Source organism: Monodelphis domestica, chromosome 4 (assembly GCF_027887165.1).
Source record: "Monodelphis domestica isolate mMonDom1 chromosome 4, mMonDom1.pri, whole genome shotgun sequence".
Lineage (NCBI taxonomy): Eukaryota > Metazoa > Chordata > Mammalia > Didelphimorphia > Didelphidae > Monodelphis > Monodelphis domestica.
Genome location: NC_077230.1, coordinates 241,309,680 through 241,327,214, shown reverse-complemented (window position 1 = coordinate 241,327,214; position 17,535 = coordinate 241,309,680). Strand labels below are relative to the sequence as shown.

At 39.8% G+C, this 17,535-nt stretch overlaps 1 protein-coding gene across 1 annotated transcript; it reads right to left on the bottom strand.

Annotated features, from left to right (window-relative positions):
- Nucleotides 1-2,816: 2,816 nt before the first annotated feature.
- Nucleotides 2,817-17,297, bottom strand: PLET1 (placenta expressed transcript 1). Its single transcript, XM_007494819.2, has 4 exons — nucleotides 17,032-17,297; nucleotides 10,456-10,657; nucleotides 6,903-6,964; nucleotides 2,817-4,041 (listed from the first exon to the last, which is right to left on the bottom strand). The coding sequence occupies exons 1-4, from the start codon at nucleotides 17,216-17,218 to the stop codon at nucleotides 3,926-3,928; spliced, it is 567 nt and encodes a 188-aa protein (XP_007494881.1). The 5' UTR covers nucleotides 17,219-17,297; the 3' UTR covers nucleotides 2,817-3,925.
- Nucleotides 17,298-17,535: the final 238 nt, after the last annotated feature.

Genomic DNA, 17,535 nt, shown 5'->3' with positions numbered 1-17,535 from the left:
GATCAAGGAAGGCATCATGGAAGAGTCGTCATTTTGGATGGATCCTAAAAGGCAGCTAGGAGGCATAGTGAGTAGAGAATCAGGATGTGGTGTCAGGAAGACCTGAGTTCAAATTTGACCTCAGATACTTACTAGCTCTGTGATCCTGGGTAAGTCATATGACCTTGTTTGCCTCAGTTTCCTCATATGTCAAATGATCTGGAGAAAGAAATGGCAAACCATTCCAGTATCTCTGCCAAGAAAATCTCAAATGGAGTCATGGCGAATCAGACACAAATGAAATGACTGCACAACAAAGGTGGCACATTGGATAGGGTGCTGGATAGAGAGACAGTAGGACTAGAGTTCAAATCTACTTACTAGTCATATGATCCTGGGAAAGTCACTTTCTTGTCTATTTCAGTTTCCTCATCTGTAAAATGGGAATCATGATAGCAGTTAACTGCCAGAGTTGATGGGAGGTTCAAATTAGATAATATTTGTAAAGCACTTATCATAATGCCTGGCACATAGTAGATGCTTAATAAATACTTATGCCTCCCCTCCTCCCCTGATTGGATAATTAAGTAAAAGGTAGACAGGAAAAAAGAGAGGGAAAACATTCCAGTTCTGGAGAACCATATGTACAAAAAATTTCACAAAAATATGGGGTTTTGTTCAGTGGATAAAGAGTAGTCTGGCTTGGTTGGAGTGTAATAAGATATCGGGTTTGATATATAGAATGATGAGAAAATTTTGAGAGCTTTGAATGCCCTCAAAGTAAATGAGCTTTAATTTTCTTAAGTTGGTAATAGGGAATTATGAATCAAATAATGACACGTCCAAATCCTTGGATTGTCAATGTTGTTCAGTAGTTCTTAAGTTATGGCCAACTCTATGTGACCCTATTTTGATTTTTTTTGGCAAAGATACTGGAGTAGGCTGCCATTTCTTTCTCCAGCTCTTTTGACAGATTTAGAAACAGAAGTAAACAGTGTTAAATGATTTGCTCAGGGTCATACAGCTTTTACATGTCTGAGGCCAGATTTGAACTCAGGGAGATGAGTCTTCTGATTTCAGGTCCAGGGCTATATCCATTGAACTTAATCTGGCATTGGGATGAAAGATGAAGTAGAAGAGGGGAGAAAAGAGAGGGAAGAGATGTTTGGAGATCATTGTAATAGATAGTAACCAGGGCCCTACTAGAGTAGTGGCAATGGAATTAAAGAAGAAGGTAGGTATGTGAGAGATTCTATGGAATCTTGGTAACTGATGGGGCAGGAGTGGTTGAGGGAGAGGAAGAATCAAAGCAATGGGTTGAGATGTATTGAGGTTCTGTAGATAGAAATGTGGGTTTGGAACTCAGGATGGATGTAAGAGTTGGAGAGAGATTTGGGGAGTCATCTCAATAGAAGCAGACATCTAAGCCACAGGAGTAATGATATCCCAAGGGGGAAGAGTTTACAGAGAGAAGAGGGGCTGAGAATAGAGCTTCCATGCGGGAATATCCACATTAAGATATTAAGGAAAGGAGAAGGATACAGAGAAAAGGCAGGACTGCAGAGGTAGGTGCCAGGAGAAGGTATCTTATGTCATTGATATAGGTTTGGAAGCAATCTTAGAAGTTACTGAATCCTACCTTCTCATTTTACAGATGAAGAAATAGGACTGGAGGAGTTACACTTTGTCACACAGGTAGTAAGTGGCAGAGCCAGGTTTGATCCTTTATCCAAAAACATGTTATGGGTTTTTGTGACATAACACATTTCCACTGCTGAAGCCAAGGGAGGAAAGAGGAGGAAGATGATAAAAATGTCAATGTTTCAGAGAAGTCACACAGAGGGATGAAGTATGGTACAGTGGAAAAGAGAGAGAGGGAGAGTCAGAGACAGAGACAGAGACACAGAGACAGACAGAGACACACCAGAGAGAGACAGAGGAGACAGAGAGGAAGAGAGAGAGAGAGAGAGAGAGAGAGAGAGATGGAGAGCTGAGAGAGACACACAGAAACTGATTGAGAGAGAGAGACAGAGAGATAGGACAGGGAGGGGGAGGGGAGAGATGGAGGGAAAGAGGAGTAGAGAAGGGGAAAGAGGGGGCGAAGGTGAGAGGGAGAGGGAGGAGAGAAGGTAAGAGGGAGAGGGAGGAGAGAAGGGGAGAGAGAGACAGAGAGAGACAGAGAGAGAGAGAGGGAGAGGGACAGACAGACAGACAGACAGAGACAGAGAGATTGACATTACATATGAAAAAGGATTTAGGGCAAGAGGTCATTAATCCTGTGAATTTTACAATTTTCTCAAGTATTGGAATTGATTGAGAATGGTTAGTACCTTATGTGAAAGGGATAGCACTGTCAAGATGGAATTTCAGAACTCTTAACAAAGGAAGAAAATATTTGTGAGGTGGGATATGGGACCTGCTGGGACCTCTAAAAAGATATCCAGCTGGTAAGCATTTGACAAATGATGAAGACAAGTCCTGAATAAAGAATCGGCACATTTCCTAGTTTATTTCTTTGCTTTGGAGCAAAGCTTCCTAGATTTTGAAGAGACGCTGTTAGGTTCCCTCAGTTTCCATGGCAGCCACTTAGTCCAAGCTTACATGAATAAGGATATCGCCTATTTGCACAAGGTGAATCTTATCATGGAGGTTGTACACAGAGAAAAGAAATGCAGAGAAAATGAGAAAAAAATAGGAATCTTGGGAAAACCACATAGTTCTTAGGAGACTGAAAAGATTTTTTAAATATATGTTTTACAGGTAGAATCATTCACTTTCCCCAAAAAGGCTTTGAGACAGCTAGAAAAGAATGTTGGTTTATGGCTTATAAAAGAAATGTGACCATTTGTACTGTGTGTTAAAAGAACAAAAAACCCTTTATTTAATACATGGCACAGAAGATTTTTGCTTGTGACAAATTTTATTTTAGTAATCTCATGTCTTTCATATATATATATGGATATATGTATACATACAACTTACACCAATTTATTTAAAAATAAATTATTTGGGACTGGAAATGGCCAGTCTATAGGAAAATGGATGTTGAGATATTACCAATCATTGTACCTGACTTTAAATAACAAAAATCTTCCAAATCAAAAATACATAATTATATTTTCCTGATGCTCTGATTTATAAATAGGAAATAGGTGTCATATTCTCTGTTTTAAATGAAAATAGCTAAGCATTATCCTAGGATTCTTTTGTGTCAATTTATCTATCTCATCCTTGTAATTCTTTGGTAAAATATTTAAAGTCATTGGAAATTAAAGGAAATGATTTAAAAAAAATCATTACTCTCTACCTCTCTTCCCTATTCCCCCAAATTAGTTGATCAAACATTGTTTTTTTCCTTTGTTGCCCTTCATAAACCTGCTAGTCTGAATGAAATGAGTTTTCCATTAACAGAACTGATTTCAGCTCATTTCTTTCCTTCTTCAATAAATTAAAAATGCTGTCAAATGCCAATATTTTAAATAATGTGAATATATTTGGACCAGAAATCAGTTCCCTCCTGACCATGCCTTCCATGACTTTCAAGGGTGCAGGGGAATCATTTGGCACCATATGAGGCTTGGATTGGCAGTAGGATTGGCCATCAAGGTGATAACACAAGATCAACCCTAGTTACACTCTGGCCACAAGGCTACTGTTACCATCCATTCCTTTTTTCACCTGACTTGCCTGGCTAGAAGAAGAGAAAACCTCACGTCCAGTTCCAGAGATCTATTTGACTGTCTTACATAGCCTAATATCACCAGCTAGTTGATTGTCAAACCTTCCTCACTGTGTGCTGAGTGAATCCTCCGTCTCTGCTACAGTCAGACTTAAACATTGTTGTACAGTCGTGCATTGTAAGAATGTGGAACCTTCATTCCTATGGTTTTCACACCTTGGCTCAAGAGGGAAAGAAGGAGGCCGTGGTACCAGAGTACACGCTTCCTTAGGAGATCAGTTTGCTGGTAAAATAGACAAACAGGAGCTGAATGATGTCAATCACGGAACAGGTGAAGGCTTTCCGGGCGGAACTCTTGGCGGTGGTTAGCGATGGGGTCGGTACTGGCAAAGAAATACCAAACATTAGCAGCTAGGCAGGTGGATGGATGCTCTAGTAAAAGGGCAATCAGTTTACCCGAGTCCTACCTCATTGACTTGTTGTGAAAACATTCTTTGTACCATAACGCACTATCATAATGTAAACTATTTAACAAGAATTAACTATTTACTATATGGGCAGCTAGTGGTGCAATGGATAGTATTTCTGGAGTCAGGAAGATCCATCTTCTTGAGTTGTTCAATTGTGTCCGACTCTTCATGATTCCATTAGGAGTTTTCTTGGCAGAGACCCTGGATTGGTTTGCTATTTCCTTCTCCAGCTCATTTGACAGATGAGGCAACGGAGGCAGACAGGGGGTAAGTGACTTACACAAGGTCACATAGCTAGTAAACATCAGAGACTGGATTTGAATTCAGTTCCTTCTGACTCAAGTCAAGAGTTCTATCCACTGCCACCTAGTCATCTTGTATTATACAGTCCCAAATACAGTACAATGAATGGTAATTTGATTCTCTATGCTTGGAACTTTGGGGTAATCAAGGCATACATGGCCTAGTTCTATGAGAGAGCTCAATCTGGGCCTTCCTACTATATTCAGAACCTTTAGTTAAGAAGAACAAGACAATGACACCTCTATAATATGTGTATATTTAAGGGAATTTGAGGGCAATGAGGAGGGCGTAGAGTAGGTTTAGAGTAATGGTCCTGGAGTCAAGAAGACTCATCTTCCAGAGTTCTAATCTGTCCCTGGACACTTACTAGCTGTGTGACTCTGGACAAGCCACTTAGCTCTGTTTGCCTCAGTTTCCTCATTTGTCAAGTTATCTGGAGAAGGAAATGGGTAATTTCTCCAGCATCTTTGGCAATAAAATTCCAAATAGGCTCAAGAAGAGCCAGACATGACTGAAAAACAACTGAGCTGTAACCAAGGGAGTTTGAGTTTATAGATTAAGAGGAAGCGAGACTGCCAGTGGTTTACTTAGGAATATACTGGATCGAAAATTGGCCTTTTGGAGACAGAAGGACTTGAGTTGGCCTGCGACTTTGGGCCACTTAACCTCTTAGTGCTCTAGGCACAAACATAAATGCAACTTGAACCAGAATAAAATGTCATTGGGAAATATTTTTGAAAATAAATAAAAATGCAAGAAGACATGCAGTTTTCCAAGATGATTTGTAGGCACTGGGATCCTTGGATATAGTTTAATGGCTCTACTTCTAGTAGAATTTGATGCCACTTCTCCAGGCAACTCTTCAGGACTCTTAAGCTCTGACCTACCCTGGTGGAGGGAACTTCTTCATCTGGGAGATTCCTGTGTATAGCCATGGAACAAGTCCAGTTCCTGTTTCTTAGCCTTCTTTGGCTCTGGGGTACATTGCAGTGCTGTCACATTCTGCTATTTTGTAGCTTCTACCCTTGTCATGCTATAATCCCTTATTCAGCATTTCCTCATGACAAATGATTTCTGGCTATCTCAAGGAACAGGTGAGTTTGAGCATAGCTCCGGAGCTTCCAATCCTCTTTTCACTGGAGGATTTTGTCAACTTTAAAGCTGTGAGGTAGCGAGTAGGAATAAACTATTCTCTCCTTAGCCCTTTATATCCATGGAATTGGTAGGAAAATAAACTACACTGAAGAAAAAGGAGAATAGCAAATGCCAGATCTTGCCAGCTAGAGAAAACACTAAGAGAAGGAGCTTGTGAAATGTAATTGCATGTGGTTAAAGCCCCCTGGGAGTGTTCTGGGTTGCATGATCTATAACCACTTCTGAATTTGTTGTTGAAAATGGATTTTCCTTTTAACATGTTTTATGACAAGTGGTTGGCAGGACTACCGACCGTTCACTGCATTTTTCATCGTTAACTTTGAATCCCGTGCTGCTGGTTACCAGTGAGGAGGGCATATTATTGGAACAGACCCAACCAGTTTCTTGTTTCTGGGTGAATCTTTTAATTAAAAATTTAATAGAAAAAATAACATACATATTGCATTTGTGATGCCCCCATAAGCAAATGCTCTAGAAGAGACAAGGCCAGCTCTCTGAGACACAAGAGAGTCAGGAAGGCTGCTTTAGAATCCAGCTGTTTGGATGTGATTTAGAAGGAAAAATTCATTTCCTTAGCTAGAAGGGGGGTGGGCTTATAAAATAGGAATTATTGATATTTCTTTCTGGGGCCCCAGAGAGATTCCAATTAGCCATCCCTGCAAGAGATGAGCAGATGAAGGGTGGCATAATGGAAAGAGCTGAGAGTAGGGAGTTCTATGTTCTAGTCCTTGCTCTGCCTCTCGTAGTTTGCTTTTAGTGTAGATTTAAGAAATCTCTCTAATTAAACACAACAAATCTATTTTCAGATGTTTAGTATGGACCCAAATGTAAGGTTTCCTTTGGTATGTATTTGCATTTCCAGTACACCTACAGTATTTTCCCATAGCCTCTGGTTTTTGTCCTCTGTGTACCTTAATTGTTTCATCTGTAAAATGAGGAGGTTGGAACTAGGTGATTTTTAAGGGTTTTTTTAGTCCTTTCATTAAAAAAAAATAACAAAAATTAAACCCCCCAAACCTCCAAACCCTATTTCAAGACTTCCAGATCCTAAGCTAACTTCTAAAAGCAAAGATAGACTGTGATTTCATTGGCATAGGGAATTCCCAGGTGAGGAAACTCCTTCCTCCACCACAGGTTAGCTCTTTCACTGCAATTTTTATTCTAAGAGAATTACCTAGAATTCTGACAAATGACGTGACTTGCCCAGGGGATATCATTATGTCAGTACATTTTAGAGGTGGGACTTGAACCTAGGTCTTTCTGACCTTGAAGCCTTTTTCCAGTCTGCCACACCAGGACAATCCAAAACAACTTACCTTTCCTGTCTAGTTTTAATGACGAGAAGGTGGCCCCATTGTTGAAATAGAAGGTGAAGGCCCTATGGGAAGGTGAACAACAGGGAAGAGAGGTGAGAAGCTAAAACTATTTCATGCCCTCTTCTGTTGGGGAAGAAAGAATTCAGCTAAGATATATATGTGCACCAGATAGAAAAGACCATTAAGAGCTGTGTTAACTGAACTGCTATCACAGAAAACATGAATCTGGGACTGCTTTCCTTTGGCATCTTATTGGTGAAACAACCTTCAGAATAGCTTCTTTAGGTAAGTCTTCCCTGATGTCCCAAACCCACTTGGATATCCCTTCTTGAACACTTTTTGCTTTCTCTCTTTCTGTAGTGGAGCATATTTAGCTCATTATATACCATCTTGTTTTTATCTCTCTCTATTTCTCTCTCTCTCTCTCTCTCTCTCTCTCTCTCTCTCTCTCTCTCTCTCTCTCTCTCTCTCTCTCTTTCTCTCGATATGAATAGAGACAGAAAGATATATATATATATATATATATTTTTTTTTTTTTTGGTAAGTCAGTGAAGAAAGTGTAGCCCTTCATTATGGCAGTAGAGAATGCTGATGTTCACCAGCTGTTAATCATCAGTGATAATTAGTGATACATCAAATATTATTTCCCAGTTATGTCTTATCTCCTCCAAATAGATCATAAAATCCTTGTGGTCAGGAACTACATCTTATAGTTCTTTTGAGGCCCAAAGCACCCAAGAAAGTGCTAAAAATAAAAAATTCTAGGCATTCAAGAACCAATAGTAGTTCTTTATGACTGATCAGTTCCATGCTGCCTCCCCCTTATCTGCTACTACCCTGTGTACTTTTAGCCTTCAGTTAGTGTGAAAAATCAAACAAGCCTCATAAAACATTTGAATCTATATTTCAGCACAGAAATATTTGTCTCCTACCAATCTCATAGGAAGCATTTGGTAACCCTCATTGTTTATAACTACATGTGAAACAAGAATGTTGTATTAGATGAGGAGGGGTAGCTAGAGAGTAGTTACTCTGAAAAAAAAAATGAGTCTTTGTGGATTAGAAGCTTAATGAGTCAAAAGTATGATATGGCAGCCTAAAAAGCTACTGTAATTAGCTATAGTAAAAGCAGAATAGTGTCTAGGCTTAGGAGGTAATAGCTCTGTCCCATTCAGACTATAGTTAACACTATTGTGTTTGGTTCTGGGCAACACATTTTGGGAAAGACACTGATAAAGTGGAAAGGAGCTAAGGAGGTCAATCATGATGGTGAATAGCCTCAAGTTCGTGCCATATGAGAAAGTTGACCAAATACCTGGGAGGACTTAACCTAGAAAAAAGACCTAGAGGTATAGAGTGGCAGGGGAAGATGGGGGATATTGAATATTTACATTTAATTTTAAATATTAAAATAAAATATGATATATTTATTGGATTGATGTTAGAAAAAACTTCCAAACAATTGAGAGTAATTTAGAAGTAGAATGGGCTGAGCAGGGTAGGGTAGGTAGTAAATTCTCTTTTACTAGAGGTGTTTTCAAAAAAAAAATAAATCCTTACTCTCTGTTTTGGTAACAACTTTAAGACAGAAGGGCAAGGGCTAGGCAACTGGGATTAAGTGACTTGTCCAGGGTCACACAACTAGGAAGTATCTGAGACCACATTTGAATCCAGGTCTTTCCAACTCCAAGCCGGGCTCTCTAACCATTGTGCAACCTAGCTGCCCCCACTAGAGGTTTTAAAGCAAAAGTTGACTACTTGGAGGCTGAAAAAGTAAAGTTGTTTTATAGAGGAGATTCTTGTTCAGGTATGAATGGGACTAGATGGCCTCTGAGGTCCCTGCTAGCTTCCAGCTGCTCTAAAATAGAAAATTCTTGCTTGCTGTAAGCCCAACCCAATAGAAAGAAGGATTATTCTATACTTCCACATTCTATAGCACCAGAGAAAAGACAGTGCCTGTGGCAGGAGATTTGAGTATCTGGAACATCTGAGAATTCGAGCTACTTATTTGGAAGAGAGGGCCCATGGGGAGTGGCTGTGCTTTCTTCCGTTTCGGTCTGGGGGTGTGGAGGCTTTCATGATCTAACATGAAAGGGGATCTGATACCCCACTCCGTCCTGCCTGGCCCCCTCAGTCAGCCTCAGACTGGCAGGTCAGTTTCACTTGAGATTCTGCTGCCCTGAATCACTATAGACTGCTTACTCCCCTCCAAATGTGACTCCCAAACCATCTAATTCAACGGAGAAGCAGACATAGTGCTTGACTGTTTTCATTGTCCTGCTGCCACCAGCAAATGTTTATCAGGTGCCCAGAGTGACATTAGTCAAATAACTCACTTTCAGGGGGGAAAAGATAGACTCCAAGCATGTGTGGGAAAGCTCCCCTGCCAAAGAGCGATTCTTACTAAGAAACCCAATAGGCTGCCAGGAGACAGCTGGGAAGGAGACAGAGTTTAGGTGCAATAGGAGGCCCTGGTTAGCCTCCAGGCAGGGCTTGGCTCAAATATTTTTGGAAGAGGACAGAGGATTAATTTTATCATGCTGACATCACTTATCCAGTTTCTGGGCAGTGAAGAAATGAATCAATTTTCTTCTCTGGTTGTTACACCTACTTATCTACTAGGAAGATGTTACACTAGAAAGTAAGACAACATGGTAGAGAGGAAGGACCAGTGGCTCAGAGGTCCTGGGTTCAATCCTGAATTTTACTAAGTGTGTGACTTTTGGGCATGTCACTTCTGGTCTCTGGGTATCAGTTTCCTCATCTGTGGGATGGAATGGGTAGATTAGATGGGGATAGTAGGATCGCTTCTGATTTTAGATCCATTGTATATAATAGATTATATATGTATACTATATTAATATATAAAATATATGAATATCAAAATACTTATATTTACCATATAGAAGGATTGAGTATACCCAGAACGTCTAAACATTAATATATATTCAGATCACAGCTGATTTGGGGAGTATAAAACCGATGAATCCCCATTTCAGATCTATTTTGAATTGCGATTGACTTAAAAAAAATTTTTTTTAAACCTTTACTTATGGGGGCAGCTAGTTGGCTCAGGGGTTTGAAAGCCAGGCCCAGACATGGAAGGTCTTGGATTCAAATTTGACCTCTGACACTTCTTTGCTATGTAACCCTGGTCAAGTTACTTAATCCCCATTGTCTAGCTTTTATCATTCTTCTGCCTTACACCCATTGCATAATATTGATTCTAAGACAGAAGTTAGGAATTCAAAAAACAACTACAAAAAAAGCCCCTTTCTTTCTGTCTTAGAGTCAATACTATGTATTAGTTCCAAGGCAGATGAGTGATAAGAGCTAGGCAATGGTGGGTGACTGTCTAGGGTTACACAGCTAGGAAGTATCTGAGGTCAGGTTTGAACACAGGATTTTCCACATCCAAGCCTGATTCATTGAGTCACTTTGCTGCTCCTGCCATTGGTTCCTATTGAAGAAAACCTCAAATTCTTCTCCCTCTACCCTCCCCGCCCAAATATTAAACTAAAAAATCTTTAAGCAAATCAGAAGAGCTTCTTACCGTATCTCAACTTCCGTGATGTCTGAGCAATTAGGGGATGTCCAGTTTGCTTGGAAGATGCTTCTGCTGGAATTCTTCATCTGGTAGATGACAGAGTTGTTGCACATCTGATCAGGATTTTGCCACTGGCCAACTGACTTGTTGTCCTTGTCCACTGCTTGAAGGATCACACTGTGGAGGTTCTCATTTCCAGAAAAAGTCACTAGGATGAAATGATTGAAAAATGCATGCTGTCTATCCTTCAAGGAAAGTCAATAGGAATTGTGAGGACCTGGATGATCATGACTATATCGTGCATCTGTAGAGATTCACTATCCCAGGTTTTGTAATTAGGAGCCAGCTGTGTGTGCATGCAGACAGTCAGAGGGCAGTCTTTGAACAGCTAGAATTCTTATTCCACATAGTAGCCCTCAGACTCATCTGGTGCTGTACCCTTCCACCTCCACACAGGCATAGAATCACCCTGTTCACAAGCCAGGGTAGGATCTTGCCCAGTGCTACAGGTCCTGATATATACAAGGCAGGCACTTGAGAAATATTTCTGGATTTGATTTAGGGTAGAGGAAACAGAAACATTTACAACCTTATTATTAATGTTTTAGTGGTGGTAGAAGGTGTACTTGATTGGGTTTGAGGCTGAGATGTACTTATTATAGCACAAAAAATAATAAACTGACATTTTTCATAGTGCATTGAAAATTTTCTTTTAAATTCTTGCCTTCTGTTTTAAAATCAATAGTATGTTTTGGTTTCAAGGCAGAAGTAGAAGAAAGGCTAAGCAATGGGGAATTAAGTGATTTTCTCAGGGTCACAGCTTGGTAAGGACCTGATCTCATTAAGGTGGAGAGTTTCCTCACTAGAAAAGGATTATAATCATCATCAACACTATTAAACTAAAGCATCTCATAAAATTATGAGGATAATTGTCTTTTCTATTACAGAGAACATTCTCACAGAAGAACTGAGATCTTTTGAAGTAAAAAGTAAGAGGTATGTGGGTATAAGTGGGTCAGTGAACAAAATTCCAGGCCTGAAGATGAGACATCTTGGATTTGATCTAACTTTATTTGATAATGATTTGATTTGATCTGACCTTTGACACTTCCTGGCTATGTGATCCTGGGCAAGTCATATAACTCCCTTTGCCCATTCCTTACTGCTCCTTTGCCTTAGAACCAATACTCAATATCAATTCTAAGACAAAAGATAAGAGTTTTTTTTTTTTTAAAGTGTTATGCGTTCTTAAACTGATGGGCCCAAGCTGACTCATAGAGGAAACATCCTTATCTGTCCTCTGCTGGCACAGACAGCTGCTCTGGTGAGGTGAGGAGTATTGGAGTCATCTCTGACTCATCTTCCTTGCCTAATCAGTCACCTGAGCTTGCTAATGCTTTAGTCATGTCATTCTCCTCATGGTCCTAATGATGCACCTTTCTCACTCATTTCTACTCTGAGTGTCTCTGCTCATGTTGCCTCTTTCTTGCCTATCCACTTATGACCCATCCTTCAATCTCTTCCATGAAGCCTTCCTTGATGATTTCAGTTCTCACTTATCTACTCTTTCTTTGAATTCTCACTGTCTATTATAGTCTATATAACAAGAGTGGCAATGTCTCACATTAATATAGTACCTTAAGTTTTACACACATCATCTCATTTGATCCTTATAGTAACCGTATTAGGCAGGTGCTCTTATTATTCTCATTTTATAGTTGAGGAAACTGAGGCTCAGAGATTGCCCACAGACATCTAGCTGGTATCTGAGGCAGGATTTGAAGCCAAGTCTTCCTGAGTCTAGTATTCTATCCATTCCACTTCAATGCTTTGTGTAAAAAGATCTGGTCTTGAATTAATCATAGTCGTGACATTCACCCTTGTTTCACTCATATTCATTTTGTAACCTCCTTTAAGGTAAGGGACTGTGCCTTTTACTCCTGAGGTTTTAAGTGTTCAGTATTAAGATAATGATGATGGGAAAAGCATTCTCTGTCTATCCAGTAGAGTGTAGAAGCTTGGGGTTCCATAGTGAATCTAGATGTCACATTCTCTCTGACTGTACAAAAGAGAAACATTCAGATAAATGTTAACTCTCCAGACACTGGTCTGGTCACTCATTCCAAGAGCATATGCTGGTTGTATGGCTCCTCCTTCTATCTGTTTAAAATACTGGAACCATGACTATGAAAAGACCCAACCATGGTAAAAATCTGAGAACAAAAGATTCTACTCCACTCTCACCCTCAAACATCAACAGTGTCCTTCTTTTGTCCCTTTCTCTTCCATTTCTAGTCAGTTCCAAATTTTCTTGCAGTCTACTCATCTCAGTTTAAAATTGATCGTAGTTCAGGCATTTTCAGTTGTGTCTGTGACTCTTTGTGACCCCATTTGGTATTTTCTTGGCAAAGAGATACTGGAATGGCTTACCATTTCCTCCTCTGGCTCATTTGACAGATAAGGACTGAGGCAAATAGGGTTAAGTGATTTGTCCAATGTTAGATAGCTAGTAAGTGTCTGAGGCCAGATTTGAACTTATGAAGATGAGTTTTCCTGATTCCAAGCTCAGTACTCTATCCATTGTACCACCTCACTGTGCCCAATCAATCAGTATGTATTTGTTAAGTGCCTAACATGTGTTAGACTGTATGCCAAGCTCTGAGATTGCTTCCCCCCCAAACATTTACTGACTATAACAAAGATTCAGTTACCAGGGGAAAATAAAACAATAGTAGATTCCTGAATAAACCTGGAACTCCTGTTTAGTGCTGAGTCAATCTCCCTTGGAGAAAGATAAATATACTGCATTCTCTACCTATTGTGGGTAGCAGTAGGGTTTTGTTTTTTTTTAACCCTTACTTTTCATTTTAGAAACAATTTTAAGAAAGAAGGGCAAAGGCTAGACAAATGAGGTTTAGTGACTTGCCTAGGTTTACACAGTTTGGATGTGTCTGAGGCCAAATTTGAACCCCAATCCTCCCAGTTCCAGGCCTGGCATGAGCCACTGTGCTACCTAGCAGTTCCTGGCAGCAGTAGTCTTTGTCTAGCTCTGGAGGTAGGAGAGATGGAAATTCAAGTCCTGGATCTACAACTTAGCAGCTCTGTGACTATAGGAAAATCATCTAGCGGGCAGCTGAGTGGCTCAGTGGACTGAGAGCCTGGCCTAGAGAAATTAAATAATATGATACTCCAAAATCGGTTAGTTAGAGAAGAAATCATAGAAACAATTAATAATTTCGTTGAGGAAAATGACAACGGCAAGATATCCTTTCAAACCTTATGGGATGCAGCCAAGGCAGTACTTAGAGGAAAATTCATATCCCTGAGTGCATATATTAACAAATTAGGGAGGACAGAGATCAAGGAATTGGAAATGCAAATCAAAAAACTTGAGAACGAACAAATTAAAAACCTCCAGAAGAAAACCATACTAGAGATCCTAAAAATAAAGGGAGAAATTAATAAAATCGAAAGTGGCAGAACTATTGAGCTAATAAACAAGACTAGAAGCTGGTACTTTGAAAAAACAGACAAAATAGACAAAGTACTGGTCAATCTAATTAAAAAAAGGAAAGAAGAAAGGCAAATTAACAGCATCAAGGATGAAAAGAGGGATCTCACCTCCAATGAAGAGGAAATTAAGACAATCATTAAAAACTACTTTGCCCGGGGGCAGCTGGGTAGCTCAGTGGATTGAGAGCCAGACCTAGAGAGGGAGGTCCTAGGTTCAAATGTTGCCCCAGGCAATTCCTAGCTGTGTGATCCTGGGCAAGTCATTTAACACCCACTGCCTAGCCCTTCCTGCTCTTCTGCCTTGGAACCAATACACAGTATTGATTCTACAATGGAAGGGAAGGGTTTAAAAAAATATATAAAAGAAAGTCATCTAGCTCCTCTGATACTTAGGTGCTTTGTGTGTAAAATGAAGCAATGATACTTGAATTGTCTACCTCACAGGTTTGTTGTGAGTACAGCATTGTGTAAACTGTAAAATGACATTAATGTGAGTTGCTGTTATGTAGAAATACAGCTGCATATACTTCTGTGATTTAAAATAATGTTTTACTGTATTTTTCCTTTTTCTCGTGAGAGACTACAGTGGATGGATAGATAGATATTTAGAGCTTGAATCAGGAAGATTTAAGTTCAAATCCTTCTCAAAACACTGACTTGTAGTGTAACCCTTTCTCATTTGTAAAATGGGCATCATAATAATATCTACCTCTTAGGGTTGTTGTGAAGAAGAAATAAAATATTTGTACAGTGCTTTGAAAACCCTAAAATTCTACATAAACACTAAGAATATACCTGTTTGGAGAGGGAAATGACCAACCACTCCATTATTTTTGCCAGGAAAATCCAAAATGGAGTCAAGAAGAGTTGGACATGACTGAAATGACATGACAAAATATATAGATTGGTCCAAAAGCAGCTTTAAGCTATTAAAACCTAAAACTCTCTCTCTCTCTCTCTCTCTCTCTCTCTCTCTCTCTCTCTCTCTCTCTCTCTCTCTCTCTCTTGTGTATTTAGAAATGGATGTGTAGCTATATTTTAGTCGTTCTAAATTCTCTGTTCTTATATTTTCACCCAAGGAATCTTGGGAGTTTTCTCTTCCTCTCCCTTTTTATCTTCTCACTTCCTTAAGTTTAATTTCTTCTTCCTTTCCTCTCAGTTCACAAGTTGTGTTCCTTCTCAGTTCCTAGAGTCAAAACTCTGTTCCAGGGGCCAGAGAAGCCAGCTTCTCTGTCTCGGTCTTCTTTCCTATTTTGGTTGAGTTCACATTGCTGCTTGAAAGTCACCTTCTTGATTCTTAGCTCAAAATGTATTGGTCTCCTAGGTTTTTATCAGGCCAATATTGGGTGTGGGAGTGGGGTGGGGGAGTCGAGGAATGCATTCAATGTGATCACAGATGGAAGCCCCTGCAGGAAAATTTCCCTGAAATGCCAAAGAAAATGCATCCAAGTGACAATAGTGATAAAAGTGCTTGCATTTTCAACAACTAAAAGCTGATTCTTGAAGCCCCAAACCAGTTCCTAGTATTATAGATTTAGTGCTTAGAGATCATCTAGTATAATCCTCTCATCTTACAAATAAGGAAACCAAGGCTCAGAGAAATAAAAGTGAAATATAAATAAATATATAAAATAAAATATATAAAGAGAAATATAATGCCATATAGGCAGTAGGTGGTAGAGCTAGGACTTGAACCTAGGTCTTTTGATTTCAAATAATGTTCTATCTACTGTACTCAATGGATAGTAGTATAAAGTCTTGAACCCTCTCATTCTGGTATAGTGGAAAGAGTACTAGACTCAGAAGACTTGTGTTGGAGGCCTGGCAGCCTTGACAGGGGTAAATAATACAGATATCATCTCCCAACTGAGCTATTATGAGAAAATACTTCAGAAACCATCAGGAACCATAATGATGTGAGGTATTTTTGTTACTACCTAGAAAATAGGTAGAGCTACCACCTAGATGGATAGAGCAGCTCGATTGAGTACTGGACCTAAAGTCAGGGAGATCTGAGTTCAAATGTGGCCTTAGACACTTACTAGCTTTTACTTAATCCCTATTTGCTTCAGTTCCTCATCTGTAAAATGAGAACACATTGGATAAGGAAATGGCAAACCCTTTTAATATCTTTTCCAAGAAAACTCCATGGATGGCATCTATAGGGTCACAAAGAATTGAACATGACTGAATTACTGAACAGCAACAATCACCTAGATAGATGCTATCTGTAGGGATTAGAAGCTGGGCAGCTAGGTAGTGAGTGGACAAAGTCACTGGGGCTGGAGTCCTGACTCCAAATCCAGCCTCAGATGCTTACTAGCTGTATGACTCTGGGCAGACCACTTAACCCAGCTTGCCTCAGTTTCATCATTTGTAAAATGAGCTGGAGAAGGATTTGACAAAACACTCTAGTATCTTTGCCAAGAAAATTACAAATGTGGTTACTAAGAGTCAAACATTACTGAAAAAAATGACTGCACCAGAAGTTGAAGGACCCCCAAGAGAAAAACTAGAAAGTAACTAGCCCTACCTCTAGCTTCTGCTAGTTCAAGAAATTACTTGTAGAATGCTGGGGACCCCTAAAGCTTCATTCACACTGACAAAATAGCAAGGAAGTTTCTGTTACTCAGTTTACTGAGGATTAAAGGCTCTTGTGGTTGTGGTCTGCCTGCAGAAAGTACAGAAGGCAATGGACAAAACATTATATTATTATTACTATATTTTAGATATGGAAGAGATCACAGAGATTACCCTCTTCATTTTTGAGATAAAGAGAAATGGAACGATCTGTGCCAACACTACTAATTGTATCAGAGCTGAGATTAGAAACTGTGTCTCCTGTCATCTCATCCACAACTTTTCCCATTTTACTGTGAATGCCTTGCAGAGCAAGGGAGACAACCCTAGTCATTTTCTCCCGCTCTCCCTTAAATATAATTTCAGTTACTGCCCTTGTAGCTCCCTCATGGCAGAGCTTTATGTATTTTGTCCCCACAAAAGTTCTGAAATGCTAGCCATGCCCCTGCATGATAGAGTCCAGGACTGAAGAACCAGTTGTTAACTTACCTGTGTAAGTTTTGTTGGTTTTGTAAACATTTGAATCTGCCTTCATGGAGAAGTTGGTGGTCATGTTGGTTGTTTCAGGGAAGGTGCATCCTTTAGGAGAACTTACAGCGAAGCTGGGAGAAAGTAGCACCTGGAGGCCCACCAGCTGCAGCAGTAGCAGCTTCAGGACAGAGTTGAGGGCTGCCATTGCTTCTGCTTCTGAGAATACCTGCACCTGCAAGGAGAGAGAACTGCCCTGCCTGCAACACCCTCCTGCTTATACACTCCTGGCAGGATGACGTCAGGCAATTGCAATTTTTTCTTCCCACCCCTATCCAAAATGAGATTGTTTCATGAATCTGGAACAACATTTCCCCAGAATTAATTTTCTTGTAAGTATTGTTCCCCCCCCCCCACTTTTTTTAAACTAATGCCAAGTCAAATTAAGAAGACACCACCAAGTTTAATTTCTTTGGTATTTCACTTCTAAACTCCATTTCAATGGGTATTACTTGAAATGAAAAC

Coding starts and splice junctions, on each gene's coding strand:
- PLET1 (XM_007494819.2), bottom strand. CDS start 17,218: ATGGCAGCCCTCAACTCTGTCCTGAAGCTGCTACTGCTGCAGCTGGTG. Junction 6,965..10,455: donor ATCACGGAAGTTGAGATACG/GTAAGAAGCTCT, acceptor ACCTTCCCATAG/GGCCTTCACCTTCTATTTCA. Junction 4,042..6,902: donor ATTAAAACTAGACAGGAAAG/GTAAGTTGTTTT, acceptor TTTCTTTGCCAG/TACCGACCCCATCGCTAACC.